General features: G+C 42.9%; 1 protein-coding gene across 1 annotated transcript in view; it reads left to right on the forward strand.

Annotated features, from left to right (window-relative positions):
• Nucleotides 1–12,805: 12,805 nt before the first annotated feature.
• PARP14 (poly(ADP-ribose) polymerase family member 14) overlaps nucleotides 12,806–26,008 on the forward strand; it is a 44,243-nt gene continuing 31,040 nt past the window's right edge. Inside the window, exons 1-4 of the mRNA XM_069555373.1 lie at nucleotides 12,806–13,288; nucleotides 20,396–20,520; nucleotides 21,304–21,337; nucleotides 24,396–24,638. Coding sequence (XP_069411474.1) covers nucleotides 13,102–13,288; nucleotides 20,396–20,520; nucleotides 21,304–21,337; nucleotides 24,396–24,638 — 589 coding nt within the window. The 5' untranslated portion in view covers nucleotides 12,806–13,101. The remainder of the gene's footprint in view (nucleotides 13,289–20,395; nucleotides 20,521–21,303; nucleotides 21,338–24,395; nucleotides 24,639–26,008) is intronic.

The raw sequence follows: 26,008 nt of genomic DNA on the forward strand, positions 1-26,008 counted from the left end.
CTCAGTTAATTTGCTAGAGCAGCTCACTGAAGTCAGGAATCCAGGTTACTCACTAGATTACTGTTTACTATAGAATGATATAACTCAGGAACAGCCAGATGGAAGAGATTTTGTTGTTCAGTCGCTTGCTGCTGCTGCTGCTGCTGTCACTTCAGTCGTGTCCAACTCTGCGCGACCCCATAGATGGCAGCCCATAAGGCTCCCCCGTCCCTGGGATTCTCCAGGCAAGAACACTGGAGTGGGTTGCCATTTCCTTCTCCAATGCATGAACGTGAAAAGTGAAAGTGAAGTTGCTTAGTCATGTCCAGTTCTTTGCGACCCCAAAGACTGCAGCACTCCAGGCTCCTCTGTCCTTCACCATCTCTTAGAGTTTGTTCAAACTTATGTCCATGGTGTCAGTGATGGAAGAGATGCATATGGGGAAAGGTCATGGAACTTCCATGCCCTCGCTAGGTGCCCCACAAAACTGAGCAGAACAACGTAGGGTCCTCTTGGGTACAAAAGCATTTTCGGGTCCCCCATTTCTTGTTTGTAGAACAAACAAGAACATTCCAGCCTCCCAGATCTTCCCTGTGTTCCAAAGGGAAGGGTCAAACAGCTGCTAATTAGAGTGAGGGCATGCAGAAACAAAGGAAAAGAGGTCAAGAAGCAGTTGTGCAGTGATGGTCAGGGTCCTGATTCCTCCTCAAGGGATACACATAAGAATCTGATACATACCTCTATCCACAAAATAATCAATAAACAATCTATAATAGGAATAGAAAAGAGTTTTATTTGAGCCAAACTGTGGAATATAGCCCAGAATACAACCCCTCAGGTAACACTGAGACTTGCTCAGGAGAAGCATGGTTTTCAAGCCATAAATTTAAAATGGTATCTCTCCTCCCCTGTCTACCAGGAAGAACAAAGCTTAATCACTGGAAACAACTTTAGACCCATAGCAGCCTAGAGATGGCACTGGAAAAATCTCATAACAAATTCTACTAACTGGTCTTTGCCTACCACGAGTTTTCCCATGCATTTGCCCTCCCATGATTTGCTGCCCATAGAGACTCAAGGTCCTTTTCCTTTGACTTATCACTCCTCTAAAAATTTATTGTTCTTTTGCTAAGATGCTGTATAAGCTCAAGTTCTAACCAAATCTTTGAAATTCTCATCTCTGGGTACTCCCATTGTTACATGTGTGATGCACATGTTAATAAACTTCTGTTTGCTTTTCTCTTGTTAATCTATATTTCATCAGTCCTATTTACAAGGCTCCAGGCAGAGAACCTCAGATGGGTAGAGGAAGAGATTTTTCCTCCTCTAATAGAAATATGTCAAATAAGTAAATTTTAAAGGTGTTAGCTAAAGCTCCTGTGCATACTTGTAAGTTTAGTTGCTCAGTCATGTCCGACTCTGCAACCCCATGGACTATAGCCTGCCAGGCTCCTCAGTCCATAGGATTCTCCAGGCAAGAATACTGGAGTGGGTTGCCATTCCCTTCTCCAGGGGATCTTCCTGACCTCGGGATCAAACTCAGGTCTCCTGCATTGCAGGTAGATTCTTTACCATGTGAGCCACTAGGGAAGCCCAAAGCTCCTACAGTATATATACAAATGTATATAATAGACATATATAAGTGTGTGTGTGTATATGTGTACAATATAAATACATGGTATATAAATGTATCAAGCCAAGCAAATAAAACACTATATACCTTAAACTTATACAATGTTGTTGGTCGATTATATCTCAATTAAAAAAATTTATTTTTTGGTTTTAAAATATAAGAAGAGGGGGACTTCCCTGGCAATCCAGTGGTTAAGAATCTGTGTTTTTAAGGCAAATTTGATTGGGTAATCAATATGGGTTTGATTGGGTAACTAAGACCCCACATGCTGCATGGTACAGCCAAAAATAAATAAATAAAATATAAGAAAAAACAATGAAAATGTTTAAGGTGAAATGAACTTTTTTTCAAGTGAGATGGATTAGCCAGTGACAGCCAGCACTCATACCTAAAACAAACAGAAAACTGAAACACAATAGAGATATCGTTTGTTTTAAGGTAAAAGAGAGCTGCTAAGTCAAGAAGAACTGGAGAGGCTGAGACTCCAGAAAGGGAGAATTTTGAAGAGGGAGGGCTGAATTTTGCAGCCACTTCACCCAGGTGTTAGTTGCTGATTCTGGGCATGGGCCCGAGGCTGATAATTCCATGTCTCACATCCAGGGAAGACCACTGCTGGGAAACAGACCAGCAGAGCTATGGGAGATCTGGGAGGTTCCTTTAGGGCATCTGTTAAATTCTGGGGATGCATGAGTCAAGAGCTCTAAAAACAGAAGCAGAAAGCCTCTGAAGCAGAACAGAGTCTTCCAAAATCTTGTGAGACAAGGATTAGAATTCTGGACTCACCAGGGAGATTTCTGCCGAAAATCCTGAAAAGACAGGAGCAAAACTGAGGTAGACTGAGCCCTACCAGGGCGTAACGCAATCTCAACTCAGCATAGGACATTATTGGATTCGGGTGACCAGCCACTGATTAGAAACAAAATGCTTCATAGAATTAATGTAATTTTGGCTTTATGTTGAAATATAAATGGAAAAGAATATCAAAGAGTATTCTAGATTCAAAAGGACTTATGAGAAGAATTTGTCCTAGCAGACATTGAAATCTATCAGCAACCAATTTGACACTCCAGGTATAAGAAAATATCAATAATGAGAATATTAAAAAGACTCACACTTTCCCCAATACTCTCCAGAAAATTCCAGGTGGAATGAAAGTTAAATACTTAAAAGCCAAAGCAAATACACTCTCATGAATGTAAACAGACTAGCACTAGGGGAAATCACTTTTTGACTTTTGATGGACTAGAAATGAAAAAAAGATGGACAGGTTCATTACTTAGATAGTTTTAGCTTTGATGGAATGAACATCAATAAAGCTAAGATCTTAAAAATCCAGAGAAATGGAAAAAATGTTTGCACATAAACACAGAAGTTCAATAACTGAAAAATATAAAGAGTGCATATAAGTGGGCAAAAATACTAACTGCCCATCAAACAAATGATTAAAATTCAATCATACAAGGAGAAACATGATCTTAAATCATGATTTTTAAACTACGCAGCCAACTTTGTTGGTAAAATAGCTGTAAAATGCACCTACAGTGAAGTTTCATTTTGTACCTAAAAATAGAACATGAAAAACTTCTGAAAAGTGATAAAACTTAAAGCCTGCAAGGCTTGAGGAAGGCAGATATCATGCATTTATGACAGCAATGTAAAGAAAGCCAGTCTTTCTGAAGGGTAAAATGGCACTTTATTGAAAGAATCATAAATATGTTCCAGCCCCCATCCCACTAAGTAATGGAATTTATCCTGAGGAAATAATGCTTAATTTTAAAAAAAAGTAGACATATACAATGTTTGTTTTATGATATTAAATACCAAAAGAAGTGAAGACCCCAACAGTGCTGAAATATAGAAACTATTTGTGGTATATCAAAATAAATATATACTCTAGTGATACACTGAAGATATAACTATGATGCAGGAAATAGAAGACATTTAGTTAAATCATGTTACATTAAAGGAATAATACCAAATTATGTATGTGCTGTGTTTTACGTTACTTCAGTCATGTCCAACTCTTGGCGATCCTATGGACTGTAGCCCACCAGGCTCCTCTGTACGGGATTTTCCAGGTAAAAGTACTGGAGTGGGTTACCATCTCCTCCTCCAGGGGATCTTATCCACCCAAGTATTGAAGCCACATCTCCTTCACTGGCAGGCAGATTCTTTACCAGTGAGCCACCAGGGAAGCCCAACTAAGTGTTGATTCTTGTCATTTTCCTTGTAAGTTTTCTGGAATGTGCATGGAAAGAGGATCTCTTGGGCAAGATACAACACCAGCTAAGAAAGAAAGAAAGAAGCTTAATTGCTTTTCAGCTCAAAAGGTTTGGTGTATGCAGGGGCTTTAAAATACGTTGGCAAGTTCTTATAAATACTCCTCCTATAAGGAAGTGGAGTCTATTTCTCCTTTCCTTGAATGTGAGATGGCTTTAGAGACTCGCTTTGACTTGCTTCTAATAAATAGAATGTTGGAGAGGAGACACTGCCTAACTTGAGGACTAAGTCATAAAAATTGGTACAACACTGGTCTCTCTCTTCTCTCTTTCTCTTTCCCTCTTTGCCCTTTTCCACATGTCTTAGCAGCTAAACTGTCACGTTAGAAGTCCAATGATCCTGAAGCTGCCAGGCTGGAGAGACCACGTAATGAGACCATGTGTTCATGGTGATGCCAGAGGAGCCTCAGTTTTTTTAGTTGTCCCAGCCTAGGCACCAGACCTGTGTGAATAAAACAGCCTTTGAGATACTCCAGCCTCACCCACAGTCTGACCACAATCATATGAGAAACCTTGATGAAGACTGTCTACCTGAGTCCAGAATCTTGCAAGATGATAGTAACAAGTGATCGTCATTGTTTTATATTACTATATTTTGAGTAGGGTTATCAAACAGCAAAAGATAACTAGAATAATGTACTCAGCACTCACTGTGCCAAGAATTTTTAAAAGTTAGGTTCATTGCTGAATATAAAAATAGAATAATTTTATAGCCACACTGCACAGCTTGTGGGATCTTAGTTCCCTGACTAAGGGTTGAACCTGGGCACTCAGAAGTAAAAGTGCTGAGTCCTAACCTCTGGACCACCAGGTAATTCCCAAGAGAGTAATACAGACTGAAATTTTTTTACATTCATGCCTTGATTTCACTGGTTATGTCAGTTAGGGAAGATGGATATGGAAGATAGAGATTTTTAATTTATTTTAATTCAAGTGTATGACTGACTTATCAAACCTCTTACATGGAACAAAGACTTCTAGAATGTAAGGGTTTTAACATACACACCTTCTTGTATATTGACTAACTTACAAGACTGTACTTTCAGACCAATGATAATGTAATATCCAAATACCTTGAATTTGATACTGCAAGGAGGAAGGACACCACTGATTTCTTCAGAAGGCCCTCTAGCTGGGCTATGAAAGACAATGGACTGAGCAGATGGCTCTTGTTCTCAGTTGCTGATCTGCCTTCATTCAATGGAATGACAAGATGCTTCAGAATGTCATATCCAATTAGGGGTGTGTGTGTGTGTGTGTGTGTGTGTGTGTTAGTCACTCAGCGTTGTCTGACTGTTTGTGACGCCATGAACTGGTCAGGCTCTTCTGTCCACGAAATTCTCCAGACAAGAATACTGGAGTGGGTTGCCATCCCCTTTGCCAGAGGAACCCCATTCTCCTGCGTTGCAGGCAGATTCTTTATTGAGCCACCAGGGAAGGAAATGGCAACCCAGTCCAGCATTCTTGTCTGGTGAATTCCATGGACAGATGAGCCTGGCAGGCTACAGTCCAAGGGGTTGCAAAGAGTCAGACATGACTGACACTACTAATGCTTACTTCTGTCTGATGGTCTACATCTGTAAATTGCAATTCTCAATTACATGCTTTCCTTATTTAAAGCCAGAAGTAGCCATATTTACTCACTAGAGTTAAGTGAATGAACACTTTGTGATTTATAAAGAAGACAAAGGATAGACTTTTAAGGGCTAAAATCCACTATTAGCCATTTGCATTAACTGATACAATCTTGGAGCATGAGCTGGTAACCATTATTTCCAGTGCATTTTCTTCTTTCTTCTTCTTCTTCTTCTGTTTTTTTTTTTTTTTTTTTCGGCCACACTTTGTGGCTTGTGGGATCTTAGTTCTCTAACCATGGATTGAACCCAGGTCCAGTGGTGAAAGCAGCAAGTGTCAACCACTGGACCACCAGGGTACACACTGGACCAGCCAGGGTATTTTCTAGGGAGCCCCAGAAGGAAGCTTCACCTCACCTCTCCTCATCACCCTCTCCCCTACCTTCTCCATCAAACAAAGGATGGGATGCAGCTCAAGCAGTGCTTAGTGGGAAAATTATAACATCATAACATTAATACTTATAATAAAAAAAGAAGGGTTTGAAGTTAATGGTATAAATTTCGGTCTTAAGAAACTAGAAAAAGAGCAAGTTAAACCTTGCTCTTTAAACAAACCAAAGAAAGACAGTAATAGAGGTAAAAGAAGAAATCAATGCAATAAAAAATATAGAAAGAGTAGAAGGAGAAAAATCAATAAATCTGTAAGCCAGTTCTTTGAAAATATCAATAAATTAATAGGCCTTTCTTTCTACTATATAACAGCATAATTTAAACACATGAAGTCAGACAGTATGTGATACTGGTTATATATTCATCTTTTTATCTTATATAACCCTGAAAATAAATTTTACTGGCAAGTACTATTAAATTTATTTTTTAAAGATGAGAAAACCAAGATTTGTAGATTCTTATTACTTTGTCCAAGGTCACATAGCTGGTAAAATACAGAATAAGTCTTTAACCCATGACTGTCTGACCCAGGTCTCAATTATCATATTGCCCTAACTATCAGTATCTTGAAGAGGATACAAGGGTGTCTATCAGACACCATTTTAGGAATGACTAACCTTTCTCTCAGTTGCTAGAAGCATCTGCTTTTGACAGGTCACAGCTGCTTCCCTCACTGGAAGTTCATCTGAGCCTGCAGAGAACTGCCTCTGCCAAGACTAGGTGATGTTTTCAGTTGTAGGCAACTGAATATAAAACTAAAAGAAGTTTTAACAACAAGGACATTTACTGACTCAGTAAGAAATCTGGAGGTAGGTGGCTCTAGGGCTGATTCTGTACCTCAATTACGCCATCAAGGATCTGGACTCTTTCTCTCGCTCCAGTGTGCCATTCTCAGTGTTTCTGAGGGTCTGACTGTCATGGTTACAAAATGGCTGCAGTATCTCCCATCAACATGTCCCGACTGATTACATCCCCAAAAATGGAAGGGATTCCCTTACAAGGGATTTCCCATTGCGTCTCTATATAAGGAGGGGGGAAAAAAGTATTTTCTAGAAGCAGAATTCCCTTTCTTTCAGTTCTCTTTGCCTAGAACTGGATAAAATGGTCATCCCTAAACCAATTTTATGAGAAGGGAATAAGATGAGTAAAACTGACTTAGCCCAACCATGAGTCAAGTGTGTGTCTGAAAGGGCATTTGCTTTACCTAAGCACTTTGCTCCTAACAAGGAAGGGGAGACTGCCTCTGAGAAAGCAGCCAACCTACTCAAAATGTCTGTAACACTTAGCAAGGACTAACTAAATTAAAGTGGTTACAGTATAAGACAAAATGGACTTCAAGGCAATGAGAATTAATAAAGGAGAAAGAACAGTGCATATTAATGACAAAAAGAAACACTTTACTTGGATGATATAAAAGTCTTGAACTGATATACCCTTAAATTAAGCAAAAGCAAAAGAAGATAAGGGAAAAGTGGCAAAATTACAAGGGGAAATTAACATATCACCCACCACGTGAGAGATCCCATTTCCCCCCCATACCCTCACTACCACACTTTGCTATTTGGACCACATAAGTTTGAACTGTGGTGTTGGAGAAGCCTCTTGAGAGTCCCTTGGACTGCAAGGAGATCAAACCAGTCAATCTTAAAGGAAATCCGTCCTGAATATTCATTGGAAGGGTTAGGTTAGAATAGGGAAAAGGAGTCCAAAATAGTAGTGGCTAAAAGACAAGGAAGGGAAAAGCCCGCAAAAATAGAACAGAGGAAGGTCAAAGGAAGGTCTGAGGACCGGAGTGAGGACTTCAGGCAGAACAGCACTCCTGACTAAGCCCAATTTGCATAGGGCAGGCCCAGGGGGAAGAAATAAACAAAAAGAGGAGCCAAAGGGCTCTCCCCTGCCCCACCCCTCCACACCCCCCGAGTTGAGCTGTAACACTGATTTGTCTAAGAGCTAAAACACGGTCCCTTCGAGACCTAAGAGCTATAACACGCTTTGTCCAAGACCGGAGAGCCGGGATAGCCGAGGGGGCTTTAATGTCCGTCCCTCCACATCTCTGTTGTGATGAGACAAGACCGAGAAGCACACACTCGCCTGACAGGAGGGCTGAGGCTGAGGCTGAAGCTCCAGCACTTCGGCCACCTGATGAAGAGAGCTCACTCACCGGAAAGCACTCTGATGTGGGGCAAGACTGAAGGCAGGAGGAGAAGGGGACGCCAGAGGATGAGATGGGTGGATGGCATCACTGACTCAACGGACATGAGTTTGAGTAGGCTCTGGGAGTTGGTGATGGATAGGGAAGCCTGGCGTGCTGCAGTCCATGGGGTTGCAAGGAGGCAGACATGACTGAGCAACTGAACTCAACTGAACTGAAGTATATCCTCAGTGCATCTCTCACCAATCTGGCATGCTGAGCTTAGCTTCACTGGTCTGGCCATTCAAGTCAAGTGAAAGTCGTTCAGCTGGGTCCAACTCTTTGAGACCCCACTGGGGTCTCAAGTTGGTCTCCAATTTACAGTCCAATTCTCCAGAATACTGGAGTGGGTAGCCTTTCCCTTCTCCAGGGGATCTTCCCAACCCAGGAATCGAAACCAGGTCTCTCACATTGCAGGCAGATTCTTTACCAGCTGAGCCACAAGGGAAGCCCTTGATCTCCTTAAGTGACCTTTATTTGGGGAAAATATACATTAGGAATTACTATACTGAGAGAGTGGGGGCATTGGAGACATCCCCTGGGTAAGTGTCACTCGAGTGTATGTTCCTCAGGTCTTTGTCTCATCACAACAGAGATTTGGAGTGACGGACATTAAAGCCCCTTGGCGGGTCACAGCTCTCAGGTCTTGGATAGACCGTGTTATAGCTTTCAGGTCTCGAATGGACCATGTTACAGCTCTTAGACAAATCAGTGTTACAGCTCAGTGTTACAGCTCTATTTTATTTAGAAGATATCAGGAAAATCCATTTTTGAGGCGTGAGGGCACATTGATCTAAAGACATGAGGAGAAGAGCGCCCCAGAGTGCGGCGGGGGTGGTGGGGGTGGGGTGGGGGGGTGCCGAGGGCAGGTGGGGGGAGGGTAGAGCTAGCTTTGGCTCCTCTATTTATATGTTTCTCTCTCCCTGGGCCCGTCCTATGTAAATTGGGCCAGCCAGGAGTGTTGTTTGTTTTACCTGAGGTCCTCACACTGGTCCTCGGACCTTCTTTTGTTTCATTTTCGCGGGCTTTTCCCTTCCTTGTCTTGTGGCCACCGCCATTTTGGACTCCTTTTCCCTGTTCTACCTACCTAACATAAGTTTGAAGATGAAACCTCTACAAGGGACCAGAGCACAGGGAGTAAGTCCACCACCTGGTGTGTGTCCATCAGGGGACTCTCTGAGGACTGAAATTGAAGGGGTAAAAGGCAGGGTAGCTTACCTCGCTTCTCAGGTCACATCCTTTTTAGGGAAGCAGTTTCGGGAGCAAAGTGCGGCAGAGTTGGATATGAGGGCTCACAAACTCATTGATTCAGGACAGACGGGAACGCCACCCATTTCCCAGTATATACTCGGTGGGAGAAATGGGTGGCGGGGTGGGTGGGGAACTGTTGCGGGCTTGTAGGGAACTTGAAAGGAAGCTGATGCTAGGTTAAGAAGTTTGTAGAGAAGTTGAAAGTGGAAACTTAGAAGAAGCAGAGAAAGGGAAGTTCAGCCCAGGATGCAGATATGGGTTGTTCTATCAAGATCATCTGTGACTCTTAGTTGGCAAGAGAAACAAAGAACAGCCATGTAAATGTGGCCACATCTCTGCTGGAGTCTGCTCTCCCCCAGGCCCTGACAGGATGCTTGCTTTCTCCGAAGGAAGTGAGTTTCAGGAAGCAAACACCCTGTGGAAAGAAAGAATTGAGAGAGAGTAAGCACACTGCTGGAGGGGGGAGGGTGTGGGTTCAAGCGCACGTGGTCAAAACAACTGAGGAGAAAAGACAAAGTACTTCAGGGGCTAATGATGTTTGCAAGTTGTTACTCTTAGAATTATTTTTTTCCTTGTCTTTTAAGATCTGACATCCTAATCCCTCTGATAGATTCTTTCCAGTGACGATAGAGAAGGAACACTGAGCTGACCTTGTGTGACAAAATATACTACTAATAATTAAAACAATACTTGAAAAAAAATCCAGAAATGGCTCACCACAACTTCTACTACAGTTTCAGTTTCACTCTGATTTTATTGTTTGTAAAAAGATGGTGTGAGGAGAAAGATAAAACTGTTTACCCAGTTCTGTATTCCCAAACTGGTTAGAGGAGGGTGCTAATTTGAGCTGTGGTTTAGAGTGAAAGGTGCCAATGCCCTGAAAGGAAACAGTCACCACTGTGTTGCAGGAAGAGGGACCCCCTTCCAGGACCTGAAACTGGGCTCTTGTCTAACCCTTGGAAATGAACTGTCAGAGGAAATACATGTGCTGACAAAGCAAGAGATTTTATTGGGAAAGGGTGCCTGGGCAGAGCAGTAGGGTAAGGGAAACTAAGAGAACTGCTCGGCCACGTGGCTCAAAGTCTCCGGTTTTATGGTGATGGGATGAGTTTCTGGGTTGTCTTTAGCCAGTCATTCTGACTCAGAGTCCACCTGGTTCAGCCAAGATGGATGCCAGAGAGGAGGATTTGGGGAGGTATTTGGACATGTGGTGTCTTCTTTTGACCTTTCCTGAAGTCTTCTGGTTGGTGGTGGTTTATTAGTTCCATGTTCCTTAACAGAACCTCCCATGGTAAAACAACTCAGGCAAATGATTACCATGGTGCCTGGCCAGGGTGGGCGGTTTCAGTCAGTGTGCTTCCTCTAACGACTGTGTCTGAAAGCCCTGACAGACCCTTCTGCATACTCCCCACTTCCTCTTCCTGGGGTCCAGGGTGGTTTGGACTGGATGACGAGCGCCACCTGCAGGAGGAAAGGAAGTAGGAGAAAATATCTGAATACTGTTTAGTATTACTATGGATCAGAAATAAAAGCCCTATAACGGTACTGAACTGAACGGTAAAGAATCAGCCTGCAACTCAGGAGACCTGAGTTTGATCCTTGGGTCGGGAAGATCCCCTGGAGAAGGAAATGGCAACCCACTTCAGTATTCTTGCCTGGAGAATTTCATGGAGAGAGGAGCCCGGCAGGTGGCAGTCCGTGGGATTGAAAAGAGTCGACACGACTGAGCGACTAACACAAACTCTCTTTGGCCCATCTCTGGTTCTCTTCTTCCTGAAATTTAGTTTCACTATGATAAGAGACAATATATAAGGTCCAGCCCTGCAGGGAAGAGAAGCTCTACTTTTGGGAGATTCTAAGAGGCCCCATCACCTTCTTCACAGATAAAACAAAGTCCATCAGGAGAGAATTTCCAGACCTTCCTACCAGCAGTCATTCAGAATCACCTACTTCTGTACTCCATGTTTCTCTAGTGGCTCAGTGGTAAACAATCCACTTGCCAACATAGGAGATACAGGTTCGATCCCTGGGTCAGGAAGATCCCCTGGAGAAGGAAATGGCAACCCACTCCAGTATTTTTGCCTGGAAAATCTCATGGATAGAGGAACCTGGTGGGCTACAGTCCATGGGGTCTAAAAGAATCGGACAACTTAGCCACTAAGAACAATATAACTTCCGTACTCTAGTTCCTCCTTCCCAGTAGGAAAAGGGTCCCCTCTTTGGGCCAGTGCCTCTAGGATCCCCTCCCGCCTTCTCCCACAACCTGTGTCCTCGACCTTCCTTTTACTTTTCTAACTGTATTTAAACATTTCTAAGATTCTTAAATTCCATCTTAAATATATTTTAAAAGCCAAAAAACAAAAATAACAACTCCCTGATCCTATAAACCCGTAAGCTGCTGTCTAACTTCTTCCCTTGCACAGTCACACATCCGGAGAAAGCTGACCACGCTTACTGTCTCCAACCCCTTCCCTTCCTTTAGGTCCTCTGTCCACCGCCCTGTGTTCCCTCCCCAACAGAGGACAGTGCTTACCAGGTCCTCAGGGTCCAATAGACATTCCTCTCACCTGATGTACAGGTTGTATTTGCATGATGACCCCTCCTTTGTATTTGAAACACTCCTTCACTACGGGTCAAGGATATACACAACCCTAGCCTTTCTCTCACCTTAATGCTCCCATCAGATAGACACCACTTTTATCTAGTCAGTTGCTCAGGCCATGCATGGAGGAACATGGAGTCATGCTTGAGTGTCTTCTCTTGTTGCCCACATCCTTCAGCAAGTCCAGCATCAATCTGGAACCCCAGCCCTACTCAGTCCTCCTCGGCCAGCACCCAGGTCTCAGCCACCGTCATCTCCCACCTGACACTACAGCAGCCACCTGGCTGGCCTCCTGCCTCAGGTTACCACAGAGCAGCTCAAGGGATCCCATACAAGCACATCACGTGGAACTCCCCTCTTGCCCAATGCCCAAGGTTATCTGTAATCATCCTTAGGCTTCAGATTACATGTTTCCTCCCCATAAACCCTCCCTGAGCCTCCCCTGATTTGTTCTGGGAACACCTGTATATTCCTTCCAACAACACTTACTCCACTGTGTCCTAAGTCCTTGTATTCCCACGGTTTCATGAGCTCAGTGAGGGCACAGGACTGTGTATGCCTGTCAAATCCATTCAGAGTGCATGGCACCTAGAAAATATTCTATTAAAAAACAGCTGTGAATGTACTGTTCCCCCCATTTCTAGATGTAGTATATTAACAGGTCAAGGAACAAAACAAAAGTAGGGAAGCAAGGTAAAATTCTGACAATTAATTAATTGTTGAAAGAAGGCTGAAAATGGGCCCCAAACAATTCTAAAGAATCACAGTTTGTAAAATGGTGGCCTGGGGCAAAAATGAAACTTTTTTTTTTTTTTTTTTAACAAGGTCTAGTGACCCAGAGCGGCTGACTTCATCTGTGGCTTGGGTGAGTAGCAAATGGTGCCTGAGCTTAAGGTCGCGAGTATAAAGATGGAGGGAAGCCTCAAGGCGATGCCAGCTTCTGCCGTGGTCCACGGATGAAAGTGAAAAATGGGAGGTGGAAGAAGGGGCAGGGTGGTTTCTAGTCCAACTTGGGCCAGCCGTTTACAGCCAAAGGCAGAAACTAACGGCAGGAGGAGTGTTCTGGGAAACGAAAGCGAAAGAGGCTTAACCGCTGCGAGTCGGGGAGGAACCGGCAGTCGGAGCTGGGCCAGCAGACGAGGATGGCTGAGCCCGGCTCCTTCCCGCTGCTGGTCGAAGGGTCCTGGGGCTCCCAGCCCCCTAAGAACTTGAGCACCAAGTTGCAGATGTACTTCCAGAGCCGGAAGAGATCTGGAGGCGGGGAGTGTGAGGTCTGCCCGGTGCCAGGGAGCTCGAACCGCTTCCTGGTGCTCTTCTACCCGGACGACGGTGAGAGGGGCGAGGGGTGCGGGGGAGAGGGCAAGCTGGGCTCTTCTTCCGGGGAAACCTGGGGCTCGAGGGCACGGCGGGAGAGTCCGCCCGGCTTCGGCAGCAACTGTAGAGAAGCACATGGGGTGGGAGGCGCAGAATAGACGAAGTGGTCTGGGGCGCCGCAGTTCCGCCCGCGCTGCGCTTCCAGGCGCTGCGGGAGGTGCGGCAGCCAGCGCAGGTGTATTAAACAAACATTTGGCACGGTTTGGCTGAAGGGGGCTGCCGGAGAGCTGGTGGCCATTCTACAGGGCTACATCGTGCAGGGGCGTCGTGTGCTAGTGGCAGAGTTGCAGTGCCGCTGCAACTGTCTTCTTCCTGTGAAAGCAGCAGTTCTGAAACTCTAGAGCATTATGGGAACACAATTTGAAGTAAGTGATCCGAAACAAGGAGAAGGAAAAAGAGCTGAAATGCCGATGTCTAACCAGCCTTGGACTTCCCTGGTCCAAGTATTACAGAATCCACCTGCCAGTGCAGAAGATGCGGTTTGATCCCTGGGTCGGAAAGATCCCCTGGAGAAGGAAGTGGCAACCCACTCCAGTATTTTTGCCTGGGAAATCCCACGGACCGAGGAGCCTGGAGGGCCCCAATAGTGCATGGGGTCGCAAAGAGTCGGACACGACTGAGCAACTGAACACAATTTGAAGGAAAGAGAATCTCCTGGGAGAGTCACGTCTAAACTGACTCCTGAGAGCGAATTCAGTTCTTGATAGGTGAGATGCTGGGGAGGTTGGGAGCTGGTGGCAGTGCTGGGGGCAGGAGAGCAAAGGCTCTCCAGGCAAGTGCCCAGGGAAGCACCGGGCTCCCTGGGGGTAGCTTTGGTTTGAGGAGTGAGCCTTCTCCATGTGCACATGCGAGGTCTGGAGACCCGCATGAAAAGAACATGTGGGGTTTGCGCAATTTTATAAGATTACAAAGAGGATGCTTGTGATTTTAAAAAATCTTAGGCCTTCTCTTATTAAACCTTTTAAAAAAGAAGTGGGGTGCAAATTAAGGCTAATAAAAGTTGAGTTGAGATGAGAGAGGGCCTTGCATGATATGCTAAGGAGTATGAACTTTTCCCCCACCAGTAGGCAGTGAAGGGCCATGTCCATATACGCTTTTCAGGAGATAAATTTGGATGCAGATAATACAGTGATTTCTGTTGGGAGAGACCTTGGACATTAGATCTGAAGAAGATCATGCCATGTCCAAGTGAGAACCAGTGAGGCCTTGAGTAAGGAGAGTCAGCGTGGGGATGAACGATGCATGTTTGCTACTGTTCTGGATTTTGTAGCTGATTCTACAGGAATAATAGGTGTTCACTTGATGGAGAGAGAGAACCCCTGCGCTTTCTGTTATTTATTTATTTTTTTTGGAAAAAAATGTATTTGCATTGCTTCCATTTTTCTACTGTAGTATTAGGACTTGACATAAGCATTATTCTTCTACCTCCTATTTACAGTTTATCCAGAATATTACTGCAAATATAGTATACAATTTTTAAAAACTTATGGGGAACTGCAGTTTTTGTTTTTCTCTCCTCTTTACAGAGGAGATCTCAAAATCATCCAACTTAAATAAAAATTTATACGGACATTTTCTGTATCTCTTATTTTTTAGATGGGGAAGGAAGGGGTGATATTCTAACTTGATTGAGTTTACAGGGGGAAATTCCCTCCCAATAGGTAATTGAGCGGGGCTTCCCTAATAGCTCAGTTGGTAAAGAATTTGCCTGCAATGCAGGAGACTCTGGTTCGCTTCCTGGGTTTGGAAGATCTGTTGGAGAAGGGAAAGGCTACCCATTCCAGTATTCTGGCCTGGAGAATTCCATGGACTATACAGTCGATAGGGTCGCAAAGGGTCGAACACGACCAACTTTCAAGCTTAGAGGCTTAGGAAGCCCTGAGAACAATTGGAATGCTCACAACTTGGATAATCACGATGGTGTGATCACTCATCTAGAGCCAGACATCCTGGAATGTGAAGTCAAGTGGGCCTTAGAAAGCATCACTATGAACAAAGCTAGTGGAGGTGATGGAATTCCAGTGGAGCTATTTCAAATCTTGAAAGAGGATGCTATGAAAGTGCTATACTCAATATGCCAGCAAATTTGGAAAACTCATCAGTGGCCACAGGACTGGAAAAGGTCAGTTTTCATTCCAATCCCAAAGAAAGGCAATGCCAAAGAATGCTCAAATTACCACACAATTGCACTCATCTCACACGCTAGTCAAGTAATGCTCAAAATTCTCCAAGCCAGGCTTCAACAATATGGGAACCGTGAACTTCCTGACATTCAAGCTGGTTTTAGAAAAGGCAGAGGAACCAGAGATCAAATTGTGAACATCTGCTGGATCATGGCAAAAGCAAGAGACTTCCAGAAAAACATCTATTTCTGCTTTATTCACTATGCCAAAGCCTTTGACTGTGTGGATCACAATAAACTGTGGAAAATTCTGAAAGAGATGGGAATACCAGACCACCTGACCTGCCTCTTGAGAAATCTGTATGCAGGTCAGGAAGCAACAGTTAGAACTGGACATGGAACAACAGACTGGTTCCAAATAGGAAAAGGAGTACATCAAGGCTGTATATTGTCACCCTGCTTATTTAACTTCTATGCAGAGTACATCATGAGAAACACTGGACTGGAAGAAACACAAGCTGGAATCAAGATTGCCGGGAGAAATATCAGTCACCTCAGATATGCAGAAGACACCACCCTTATGGCAGAAAGTGAAGAGGAACTCAAAAGCCTCTTGATGAAAGTGAAAGAGGAAAGTGACAAAACTGGCTTAAAGCACAACATTCAGAAAACGAAGATCATGGCATCCGGTCCCATCACTTCATGGGAAATAGATGGGGAAACAGTGGAAACAGTGTCAGACTTTATTTTGGGGGGCTCCCAAATCACTGCAGATGGTGATTGCAGCCATGAAATTAAAAGACGCTTACTCCTTGGAAGAAAAGTTATGACCAACCTAGATAGCATATTCAAAAGCAGAGACATTACTTTGCCAACAAAGGTCTGTCTAGTCAAGGCTATGGTTTTTCCTGTGGTCATGTATGGATGTGAGAGTTGGACTGTGAAGAAAGCTGAGGGCTGAAGAATTGATGCTTTTGAACTGTGGTGTTGGAGAAGACTCTTGAGAGTCCCTTGGACTGCAAGATCCAACCAGTCCATTCTGAAGGAGATCAGCCCTGGGATTTCTTTGGAAGGAATGGTGCTAAAGCTGAAACTCCAGTACTTTGGCCACCTGATGTGAAGAGTTGACTCATTGGAAAAGACTCTGATGCTGGGAAGGATTGGGGGCAGGAGGAGAAGGGGATGACAGAGGATGAGATGGTTGGATGGCATCACGAACTCGATGGACGTGAGTCTGAGTGAACTCCGGGAGTTGGTGATGGACAGGGAGGCCTGGCGTGCTGCGATTCATGGTGTCGCAAAGAGTCAGACACGACTGAGCGACTGAACTGAACTGAAGGCAGGGATGTAAAAAGGAAAGAATAAAACCCCAAAATAGAAAGGGATTCACAGGTGAATCCCTGTGAAGTGTGACAGAAGAGATGTAGGCATGGATCAGGGAGCACTTAACACAATGTCAAAAAATTTTCCAAGGGTTAGTTTCACCAAGAAATGCTCTAAAGGATATCTGTGCAAGTAAGTCATTTCCCCCTCGGGCTTCGCTTTTCCTCCCAGGGTTTTATACCATTTTTGATTCCAGTTGTCAACATCACCACCGGCCTGGCCCTTACGGACACTTCTTTCTTCTTTAAAATCCCATTATCCTCAAGAGTTGTCCTCAAATTGGGGCCACAGACTCCCTGCATCCAAATTGCAACAGGTTAACAGGCACATTTCCAACTTTGTCCTAGAGACTCAGGTACCCTGAGGGTTGAGTGGGTGAGAATCTGCATGTTTAACCCCAATTCACTGAAGTTTGGGACTTTACAGGTGGTGCAAGTTGTAAAGAACCCACCTTGCCAATGCAGGAGACATAAGAGACATGGGTTCAATCGCTGGGTTGGGAAGATCCCCTGGAAGAGGAAATGGCTGCCCACTCCAGTGTTCTTGCCTGGAGAATCCCATGGACAGAGGAGCCTGGTGGATTACGGTCCGTGGGTTGCAGAGTCGGACACGATTGAAATAACTTAGCACAGCATTAAAATTTGAGAATCCCTGTTTGTTGATGACCCAGAACAAAAAGAAATTATTGTAGGAAATACAAACCTCATAAAAATACAAACAACAAAAATATAATTATGTGAAGATAATATCATTCTGTTCTAGTCCTCAAAGCAGAAATGATTTCAGTCTCCCTGCCGGGTTTCTTCCTTCCTGCCTCCCAGCCCACTTCATCCCTTCCTCCACCCCTAGACTTCTTGAATGTCCCTCTTGCAGTACCCCTTGCACAGACACTCAAACGTAGTTCAACTCAAATCCTTGTATGGTCTAAGTTCTTAGGGAGTGGATCAAAGTTCTTAGAGAGTGGAAAGTCCCTGTTTAGTTTTGATTTCCTACCAGACGAATGGCTTTCTCAGCAGTCAGGAGTTTGATAACATCTAATGACTTACCCCATCATTGCCCGAAGGGCAGAGTTCTTCTGTCTCTGGAACGCCCTCTGCCCTCCACAACAGGAAGTGGCCCCAACAGATGCAGGCCTATAGTGTAACACAACTTGGGCCTTATCATTTACATAAGAAGAATGAGCCCCAAAGCACTTCTCTGTAGAAATTAATGGATAGGAAACAAACTATCTGGAAGCTCTATTGTTTTACATAATTGGCTGAATGTCTGGAAAGTCAAGTGCAAATTAACTTGTGAGATTTAAAATTCTGTTTCAGGTATGCATATTTGTCATCTTTTTTTGGTCATTATTTGGCTCCTTATTATTGTCAGCTTCTTTGAGGTAAGGGAACCCAACTTCTCCTTAAATATAATTACATATGGATGGTCTGAGATTGATGCACAAGACAGGCTGTCCACAAGGGTAAAGGTGGTGGTGGTTGTTGTTTAGTTGCTAGGCTGTGTCTGACTCTTTGTGACCCCAGGGACTGTAGCCTTCTAGGTTCCTCTGTCCATGGCATTCTCCAGGCAAGAATACTGGAGTGGGTTGCCATTTCCTTCACCAGGGGATCTTCCCAACCCAGGGATCGAACCCATGTCTTCTGCATTGGCAGGTGGATTCTTTATCACTGAGCTACCAGGAAGTCCAAGAGTGGTTAGACGCCACCATTTCGTCTCTTTTCCTCCCAGATTCACCTTCTCCTTGTTTTGGATCACTTACTGATACTGCTGCCATCTGTTCTCTTGAAATAGTCGTGCCCATACATATTACACACAATCTCAGAACAGGTTGACACACGTAGGTGCCTGGACAGGACTCTTCCAAAATATATGGAATGCAACGCAGAGGTCCATGACTCTAGATAGTTTGGCTTACAAAACACCCTGCTGTTTTGGGCTCAGGGGTCTTATCCAGTCCTTAGTCCTCACCTCAGCTTAGGACAGCCCATTATGAGTCCATGCAAAAACACTCACCCTGCTCGTAAAGAGTGAAATTAGAGTCTGGCATTCCATCTCATGTTGTTTTTGAGGCCTGTTTCTGAGGTGGCTTCCAGTGAAGGCATCACCTCCCTCATTGTCTCCATGGATGGTTGAAGTGGGAAAGCTACTCAAGACCTTCTTTTTTAAAAAAAAAATTTTTTATCTTGGCTGCATTGGGTCTTCATTGCTGTACATTGGCTTTCTCTAGTTGCGGTGGCTTCTCTTACTGTGAAACACAGGCTCTAGGTGCTCCAGTTTTAGAAACTGAAGCATGTGGGCTCAGCAGCTGTGGCTCCAGGGCGCTGGAACTCAGGCTCAATAGCTGTGGCACATGGGCTTAGCTGCCCCACGGCATGCGGAATCGTCCCACACCCGGGATCAAACCCGTGTTCCCTGTATTGGCAGACAGATTCTTGAGCACTGGACTACCAGGGACGTCCCTCACACCCTTCCTGATGAAAGATTCTGCTTATATCTTTGCCCTCAGCAGGCAACCACATCAAAATACAACATGGCAGCCCAGCATCCATGGCAGAGCCACACCTGTGACTGCAAGGCATCCCCAAAGTTCTCCTTCACCCTGACCTCTTTGCACCATCTGCCTATGTCAGCCATGCCTTCCCCTCTAAACTCACCTGCTCCCTGCTCTCCATCGTCGGATACCATGGTCTCTATTTTCTTTTCCTCTCGATAGCTGCTTCATCTTATTATTGTAACTTACATTTACATAGCCCTTATGAGTGTCACAAAATTCATTCACAGACACTGCTTCACGTGAGGAAACAGACTCAAGAAGCTAAAATATTTTCTCAGTGACTCGGCTACTTCAGGGCAGAGTTGGAATTTGAATCAAGATCTTTAAACTTATGTCCACTGTTCTTTTTTTTTTTTTTTTTTTTGCACTACAGCTCAGCTACCAAATGCACTAATTCTTTTCTGTATTTTGTAAGAATCTTTCCCATCCCTCCTTTGCTATTCCTTTTACTATCCTATGTAAGGCTCTTATCACAGGTTAAATAATTGATTGTATACCTTTTTAAGAGGGCTGCTCTCCATTCTGCTCATTGTCAGCTGAGCCACTTTCCTAAAACATGGCTTTCATAATGTCATATCTTAGTATCAGTAGTTCACAGTGAGAGATGCTTTAATTCTTTCCCTTCATTGTAGAATAAATATTGCTACCTTTCTGAGTGCCCACTGAGCAGAGGGTACTGTATTAGGTTCTTTATAATGTTTCTTCAGTCTAATCTATGTAACACATAAGACAGTCTTCATTAATTAATGACAAGAAGACTGAGATTTTTGTCAGTAAAGCTTTTTCAGGAACATGCTCAGGGTTAAAAAAGGAAATTTAAAGATAGAATTCAAGAATTCAATTTAAAGATAGATACTGTGTCTGCTTGCTAAACTTTTCCTCTTTTCATCATACACAACCTCTCTTGAGAAGCTGACCAAGCCACTGACAGATGTTGATTCTATAAATCATAGAATAATTTTGTTAATAAAGATTGCTTAACAGCTTTTCTAAACAATTTCAGTTCGGCAGCGAGTTCTGGAGAGAGAGAGCCACGAGTTAGAATGGCCGGGAAAAGGAACATTCAAGTTAACTGTCCAGATTCCCACAGTCCCAGATGAAGTCCAGAAGGGGAAAATTCCTACAAAGGTAAGTATAGTGGTGATTACAAGGGAAGTCGGGTGTTCTCCCAAGGTATGTGGGGATGGGAACCACGATGAGGAAAACGTAGTGGAATGAGGAGTATAACTCACACTGGGGTGAGAAAAGCAATTTATAGATGTGGAGGGAGTGAGAGTGGTGATGAGGTAATGGGAGAGGAAGCACTTTTTGTTGTTTTGAAAATTCATGATTGAGGGGCTACCATAATGATGGTTTGAGATGTAAAATCTTGGATCCGTTCATTCTAGGTACTCAATAACCTGGAACTTGCCATATTTGTTTTATTTTCACATGGTTTAGAGGGGCGAGTGATCTATACTCCATATGTTAAGTATTTCCTCAGTTGTAAAATGGGATAGTAATAGTGTTGACCTCTTTGGTTTATTGGATTGTTGTGAGGATTAAATGACACAGTCTTAGTAAAGCACTTGGCCTAGTGCTTGTTAATACTAAACATTCAATATTTAGTATTGAATTAAAAAGCATTCATTGTTAAATGGGGAAAAGAACATGAGCTGCCTTATTTCTCTGATTTAGGTCTAACCAAGAACATTTGGTGTTCCTTTGGAGTTTTGTGACTCGTTTTTACTGGTAATTTGTGTGCTAAGTGGATATGCCATGAAATGCGAGGTGTATTCAATAGCATTATTGCCTGAGTTTTTAGTTATCATTTCTGTAGACCCTACATCTTTAGACTGGCTCTAGGGACACTTTCTTAATGTAAATAAATTATTTGTAATTTATTAATTTGACTTTATTGTTTGATTTCAGGAATCCAAGACCAAAGAAAAGATTGAAGAATCAGGTAACTTCCATTTATCAGGCAGTTTTGTTTTTACTAAACACTTTGCATTGCAGAGGTCACCTTCTCTTCTTGACTTCATAAGGCAGGGTTTGCTCAGCTGAGAGATGCTTTGGGCTGCATCATCTCCATCCTCTCAGCCATCTACTCAACGGCTGCCTCTTGAGTTCTAAGGGTTCAGATCAGAAGGAAGGGAACAACTCTCTCTGTGGGGACTGAGATTACCTTGCAGTTGATGCGAGGATAAAGAGGTGGATGGATGTGGATGAAGTGACCTTTAGACTCTACCTGTGCCCATTCACCTGTTGAGAAGCACGGATATGACGTGACAGTGGGAGCTGTATGCAGCTAAGTCAGTTGGCACTGCTTTCTGAGTGCTGGGTGCAGGATACGAATGCAGCCCTCCAGGTCAGCACTTATCCCATCTGCTGTAGGAAACAGCCAGCAATCCAGTAGCTGTTGTGGACTTTGCTACTTGACTCATGTCTGGGTGTTGGCCTGCGTGCCACCTGACAAGACACGAGTTTTCCTGGCTAAGCATGCTGTTCTAAATGGGAGGAAGATGGACTGGGCTGAATGGCCAAACGGGAAAGAGAAGGTGATCCATATATCCAAACCTTAGGGAAGAGGAGTTCCCAAGAAAAGTTTAAATATTGTCCTCTAAAATTGAAATTTTCTAAAGAACATGTTTAGATTTTTGCAACTTTCCTTTTCTGAAAATGGCTCTGGGATGGGATCTGCCTTAACTTGGCAAAATGCCTGGATAGGGATGTATAGGTTGTTTCTGCCTAATATGGATGTATTAAACTGTAGAATAGAGTATGCATGGTTGAGAAGCTCCTGCTTCTTATGAGACAGGAATTTTTTGTCTCTTTAGAGGAAGTTCTGCTTTGTCTTCTTCAGATATGGCTCGCCCAACTCCCAGTATTTGTTCACTGTGACTTTCTAAACCCTTATCTGTTTCTGGAAAGATTGCTTACATGCTGTACCTTCAAGCTCAGTTTTGTACCAGAAAGTGGTTTTATATTTGTAGTACATTTATATCTGTACCATTTCTGGAATTAATCAAGTCTGTGTTTCTTATGGTTTCATAGATTGCAGCCTAACTCTTGTCTTAACTGATTTGTTAGCACTGTTTTGGATTTGCTTAATGCTTCAAGTATGTACTCAGGGAGAGCCAATCAGCCTCACTCCACCAATGTCCTGGAGATTTTAGATGCATTTACTAAACCTGTTGTAACCTGAGCTTGACTCTAATTGTAGTAACCAGCCAGGAATTGGGGTGGTCTTCAACAAGATACTTAAGTTGACCCCTTTAAGAGTTGGAAGAGGTTCTTTGTTGAATAGTTGGTTCACACTGAATCTTGACAATGGCCTTAAGGCCAGGACTCTTGAAATTAACTGGAATGGAGTTAATAGTTTTCAGAAATGTTGCCCAGGATGAAAACATTGGGTTTGGTGAGCAGATAGCATTTACTCTGCCATAATAATGTCAGCTCCCTTTCTTACTTTTATTTTTTGTGTACCTCCTTTAGAAAATTGGTAATTTCCTTTTCCAACGTTTTTTATATGTACTTATCACCACACAACCAGTGCCATGAACCCAGGGCACTAATGGGATAGTTGCTCACAGAATGTCTAAAGACCGTGACATACTCATCATGCTTCAGGGCACAAGCATAGTGGGTGACTGTCTTATGTATACAGTTAACCCTTGAACAAGCTGAATTTGAACTGTGTGGATCAAATTGTACATGAATTTTTTTCAATCAATATAGTTGAAAAATTTTTGGAAATTTTTGACAATTGGAAGAAATTCACAGATGAACCACATAGCTTAGAAATACTGAACAAATGAAGAAAAAATTAGTTATGTTGTGAACACATAAAATATATGTAGATGTACCTATAACATACAAAATATGTGTTAATCAACTGTTCATATTATTGGTAAGGATTCCGGTCAACAGTAGGCTGTTGGTAGTTAGGATTCTGAGGAGTCAAAGTTATACACAGATACTTGACTGTGCAAGGGGTTGGGCTCCTAATCCCCATGTTGTTCAAGGATCAAGTGTATATGCAACTCTTTATGGTCACAGTAGAGAGGTACAAGCTGACTGGGGTGGTTGCTATTCCATAAGTTTGAGGTATACACATAATTCTCTGTGCCATTTGATCTTCCATGTGCATTCCATAGTCATTTGCTGTAAGAATCCTTTTTTTTTCTCTCCAGTAATTGGAAATTATTGCTTTTCAGAACATAATATGTTAGGTGATTCCCATGTTTGGGCATCATTGGATATTCTTGCTTTCCTCCAGTAATCTAAGCAGTAAATCTTCAATTCAGCAGACATTTATTGAGCCTCAGCTGTTTACCATGAGCCAGAAATACAAAGATGAATAAATGTGTCCCTTGCTTTGGAGAAGCTTGGTTCAGTAACTGTAATATGGTGCTGTGATAGAAATATATGTCAGGTGTTATGAAAAGCAAGGCAGGTTCCTCAGAAAAACAAGGCAGAAAAGAGTGTAATAAAATTGAACATAATCATGATCAGCATCATGTCAAGTACTATTTTTTATTTTTAACTAAATTAAGCTGAAAGTCTTCTAAGATCCATTTTTCCACAATTCTTAATCTTTCTTTATTCTAGTTTTATTGAGACATAATTGGCATGTTACTTGTGTAACTTATGTCAACTTTGAAACCAGGAAAGGAAGAAGGCAGTGTAATTAGCCTGTGATAATTTTTTTACATTTATTTATTCTTAATTGAAGGATAATTGTTTTACAGTATTGTGTTGGTTTCTGTCAAACATCAACATGACTCAGCCATAGGTATCCATATGTCCCCTCTTTCTTGAACCTCCCTTCCACCTCCCTTCCACCTCCCTTCCCACCCCACCTCTCTAGGTTGTTACAGAGCCCTGCTTTAAGTTCCCTGAATCATATAGCAAATGCCCACCGGCTATCTATTTTACATATTAGCCTATGATAATTTATTTTGATAAGAACATGATAGATAAATCTAACACCTTGTACCCTTTTGTCTTCCTAAAATCAGATTCATCAAAAAAACTAGAAGAAGACCTCTCTCTCAGTAGAAGATCAGAAAAAGAGGAAGACACCCCAAAAGAGTGTGAAGATATTTCCTCTTTGGTTGCATTTGAAAATCTCAAGGCAAATGTGACTGATGTGATGTTAATGTTGTTAGTGGAGAATATAAGTGGCCTGACGAATGATGACTTTAAATTGGAATTTATACGAGACTTTAATGTGGCTGTAGTTACCTTTCAAACGTATACTGGTAAGATCAAATGATGCTCCATTTGTCAGCCTTCTTTGCACTACACTTTGGGGTTTGGAACACCTAGCTTATGGAACATCTCTGAAAGTTTCATTCTTTCTAATAGCACATCAGGCTCCTCTGTCCATGGAATTCTCCAGGCAGGAGTTGGTTGCGATTTCATTCTCTAGGGTATTTTCCTGACCCGGGGATCAAACTTGAGTCTCTTGAATTGCAGGCAGATTCTTTATCATCTGAACCACCGGGGCAGCCCCTCTAGTAGCTAGTAAGTTAATACTGGTTTCTTATTTTGAAAGAGAAGCAAATTCATCTTGAAACCAAACTCTGGTATGTTTAATAAACAAAGTTTATTGTATGAGTTGTTTGTAGGTGTGCGTGTGTGTGTGTGAGAGAGAGAAACAGACAGAGACAGAGAGAGAAGTGAGACAGAAGTAACACGCCCAAATAGAAATCTAAAGTCTCAGGTTATTAGAGATTCTGAGCAGAGGACTCAGTGTTTCCTGTATGTTATCTCACTGAGATGAGTAAATATTGATCTGTGTTACTTAACTGGACTTACTGGAGAGTAATAGTAATAGCAGTAAGCATTCTTATAGTGCTACTGTAAGTCAGGTACTATGCTGAGTTTGTTTCATGTATCAATTTATTTGTTCCTTTCAACAACCTTCTGAGGTTATTATTGTCCCTCATTTTACAATTGGGGAGACAGAGATGCTAGCATCTGGAAGAGCTGGATTTGAACCGAGGCAGCCCACCTCTATAGAGCCTGTTCTTTCATTCCCTTTACCATGTATTTCCTTAGTACTTGCATGGTTATCACATATGCAGGGATGAATAAATGCAGGTGCTGCAGAAAGTGCATGCTCTTTAAGGTCTGTGTGGGGAGTCTGTGGACAGTTTCTGAAATTGGAAGAGCTATCTGCAGATGACAAGGAAATTTTCCAATTCCAAGCCCTCACTATTCCATGGTCATGGCAGTGGAATGGTTGATCTTAATCAACCAGCACAGGTTCAAATTTATGATTATTTCTTATAAAGGTAAAACGAAGTAGACTTGCTTTTGTTCACTGAGCAAAAATCTTGCATACCTACTAGGTGTGAGGCACTAGTCTAGGGGCTGTAGGTACACAGGTGAATAATTCTTGGTTCCAGCTCTTGAGGAACTCATATGGGGCAGGAAGAAACCCATTCATAAGTCAGTAATGAAGATGCAGGAGGAAAAGCTGCTTTTTTTTTTGAAAAGCTGCTTTTCTCAGCTGTGAGCAGGAGGCTGTGGGGAATGGGAAGGGGACCCAATGGTGACTTGGTCTTTTCTGATGTCTATATTCCAGAAGTAACAGGCTATCAGATCTCAGATATGCTGTGTTGTT

This window comes from Ovis canadensis, chromosome 1, assembly GCF_042477335.2.
Source record: "Ovis canadensis isolate MfBH-ARS-UI-01 breed Bighorn chromosome 1, ARS-UI_OviCan_v2, whole genome shotgun sequence".
NCBI lineage: Eukaryota > Metazoa > Chordata > Mammalia > Artiodactyla > Bovidae > Ovis > Ovis canadensis.